The 2,500-nt window shown below is 34.7% G+C and overlaps 1 protein-coding gene across 2 annotated transcripts in view; it reads right to left on the bottom strand.

Annotated features, from left to right (window-relative positions):
- Positions 1–2,500, bottom strand: part of LOC125032080 (coiled-coil and C2 domain-containing protein 1-like) — a 16,987-nt gene that overhangs the window by 14,338 nt on the left and 149 nt on the right. For both annotated transcript variants that reach the window (XM_047623059.1, XM_047623068.1), the window contains exons 1-2: positions 2,486–2,500; positions 206–329 (exon numbers count right to left, since the gene is read on the bottom strand). The exon at positions 2,486–2,500 is cut by the window's right edge and continues 149 nt beyond it. In XM_047623059.1, coding sequence (XP_047479015.1) covers positions 206–329; positions 2,486–2,500 — 139 coding nt within the window. The remainder of the gene's footprint in view (positions 1–205; positions 330–2,485) is intronic.

Genomic DNA, 2,500 nt, shown 5'->3' with positions numbered 1-2,500 from the left:
TAGGCAGACCTTGTAGAATTCCCTGGTGATTTATCATACTAAAAGGAACCAGCCCAAACCCTATCTTGCTAAAGTTATGTGGTGGAGGTTTGTTGGCCTTTGCCGAAGTGCTGAAGATGCTGAGGCAACAGCCATTTTAGAAAGTGGTCTCAGGCAGATGTGGTCCAAGATTTAAGAACTGTCAAAAGATCACCCTATAACTAACCTTTCTTAGGTTTCCTTTCTCCTCCTGTGAGGGCAAGAAGCTCTGCCTCCAAATCTCCATCGTCATCATCGTCATCTGCTCCAATGGTTAGGTTGTCCATATCAGGCACTTCCATTAGGCCAAACTGCAGTGGTCGAAAAGAGTAAACTTGTCAAGGGTTCCTTCAGAGATTGTGATAAAGAGGCTGCAAACATTATATCTTTACACATATTTGCAAATACACTTTTTAAGTATTTTCAAGCCTAATTTTATCATACATGTATTGCACAGAACTGTATGTGACAACTAATGGGCTACCAAGAGACATTGCAGTAGTCAACCAGCCTCCATCAGTCTTCCCTGGCCTGCCTATACAGTCACTCATTCACCAATGTTATATATTATCAATTAGTTATTAATAATTGTAAAAAATACTATGTAAACCAGAAAAATATGCCAAAGCATTTTCTAAAATTGTCAATAAACTTGAAAGAGACTATTTCTACCCAAAATGGTTATCAAGTAAAAAAAAAAAGAAAAAAAAAAGAAAAGAAAAACGAAGAAAAATCTTCTGATTGATTTTTGAAAGAGAAATAGATAAATCAAAAATATCAAAACAGGCTTTGGGACACCATTATTATTAAAAGAGATCGATGAAGGTACAAAGCTTTGGATATGCTGGTCTATAATGGTGTGTATTTCCCAGTCTATCTTCTAATCTTCTCATGCAAAAGAACCTAGTATTCTGATGTGGGATGAATGAGTTTTAGTGAGTGACAGTAATTACATAATCAACAAAAGCAAAGGTTTGTTTAAATGATAAGTGTGGAAGGTATGGTAACTGACTCACTGTGGGTGTATCAGTAAGCATTATCGTAAGATTTTAGACACACTTTACAGTTCATCAGAAATTTCAAATGGTTTTAAATAAAACAAAGAAAACATAATGAGAAAAAAATCTTGCTGTACAATCTATATCTCATTAAATTTCAACAGTTTGTATAAACACACCATGACAAATTTCACACTAACAATGACAATTATCAGACTTAAAGCTAGTTTAAGATCTAACAAGACATTCATAGTGGCAAATATACTAATCACCCCACTAAGACACAGACCATATTGCTCTCGCCAACAAGCTCGGGGCACTGCTGGAAATCCCGAACCCTGACACTATTGCCATGTTTCTCTAGCTGGAATTTAGACTTGACTGCTAAAATTCCTGAATACCTTAAATGAACTGTGCTCTCTTTTACAATAATAACAATGATTGATAGTGACTTTACAACCTATATGGGCAATGACAGCTTATGCAAGGTTACTAGACAGTGAAGGTGTTTGTTGCAAGGTGAGGTAGGACTAGACTATTTTCTTAATTTCTGAAAATACTCTTTGCCTGTGCAGATAATCTCATATAGCAGTTACAGTAGCTTTTTTTTCTTTATTTATGGCAATGCCATGATATTTTCCCTAACTTAGTGTACATATATAATGACATATACAAAATATGACAAAAATTGCAGTAGTATGTAAAGGTCACCTTGACTTGCCTCAGAATGAAAAATCTTGATTTTTTTTTTTTTTTTATTAAAAATTGATATGATAGAATTACCTGAACATGTTGCATTATAAGAAATAAATTTTATTGCATTTCCCCAGGTATTGCCTGTAGCATATATTGTGTTCCATGGTGGTAAAAATGTAGTACTACTATAGTACTTCCATGAATGCAAGGCGTTTTCAAAGACCCAAATCATACATATAGCCTAAGATACATTCTCATTCAAAGCTACTTCATATGTATTACAATTTACATGACATAAATTACAAAATCATATACTCTGATAACCAAGACACCAGGATATCTGCCACCTGCTTCTGATCTGTTGGTGCACCAGCATAGGCTAACAACCCTGCACAAAGTATTTTCCAGGAACTTGGCAACTTGACAGCATTTTGTCAAATAAAGAAACTGTCCCAAAATGTGTGTGATGGAGATCTTACAGCTGCTCGTCACTGCAAGTGTCTTGTATTGATTTTTTTTTATAGGAATTTTGAGGAATACATCAGAAAAGGGCCAAATCATTCTAACAAGAAACTACAACAATGACCTAATGTTTATTGGTTTCAGTAACTTGAAAAGAAAATGAACTAATATATAAAGTCCCAGTGAATTTATTAGTTGCTAAATATAAATGCCTATGTTATTGTGGTTAAAAATAAAAGTCTGAAACAGAGAACATCTCGTTCAAAGTCATTCCTTAACACCAATTTCATCCCCCTTTTTCGCTCACTCACCTGCGACAAATTTCC

This window comes from Penaeus chinensis, chromosome 2, assembly GCF_019202785.1.
Source record: "Penaeus chinensis breed Huanghai No. 1 chromosome 2, ASM1920278v2, whole genome shotgun sequence".
NCBI classification, from domain to species: domain Eukaryota; kingdom Metazoa; phylum Arthropoda; class Malacostraca; order Decapoda; family Penaeidae; genus Penaeus; species Penaeus chinensis.
The sequence above is the reverse complement of the archived record's forward strand: the minus strand, read 5'-3'. Positions and strand labels throughout refer to the sequence as shown.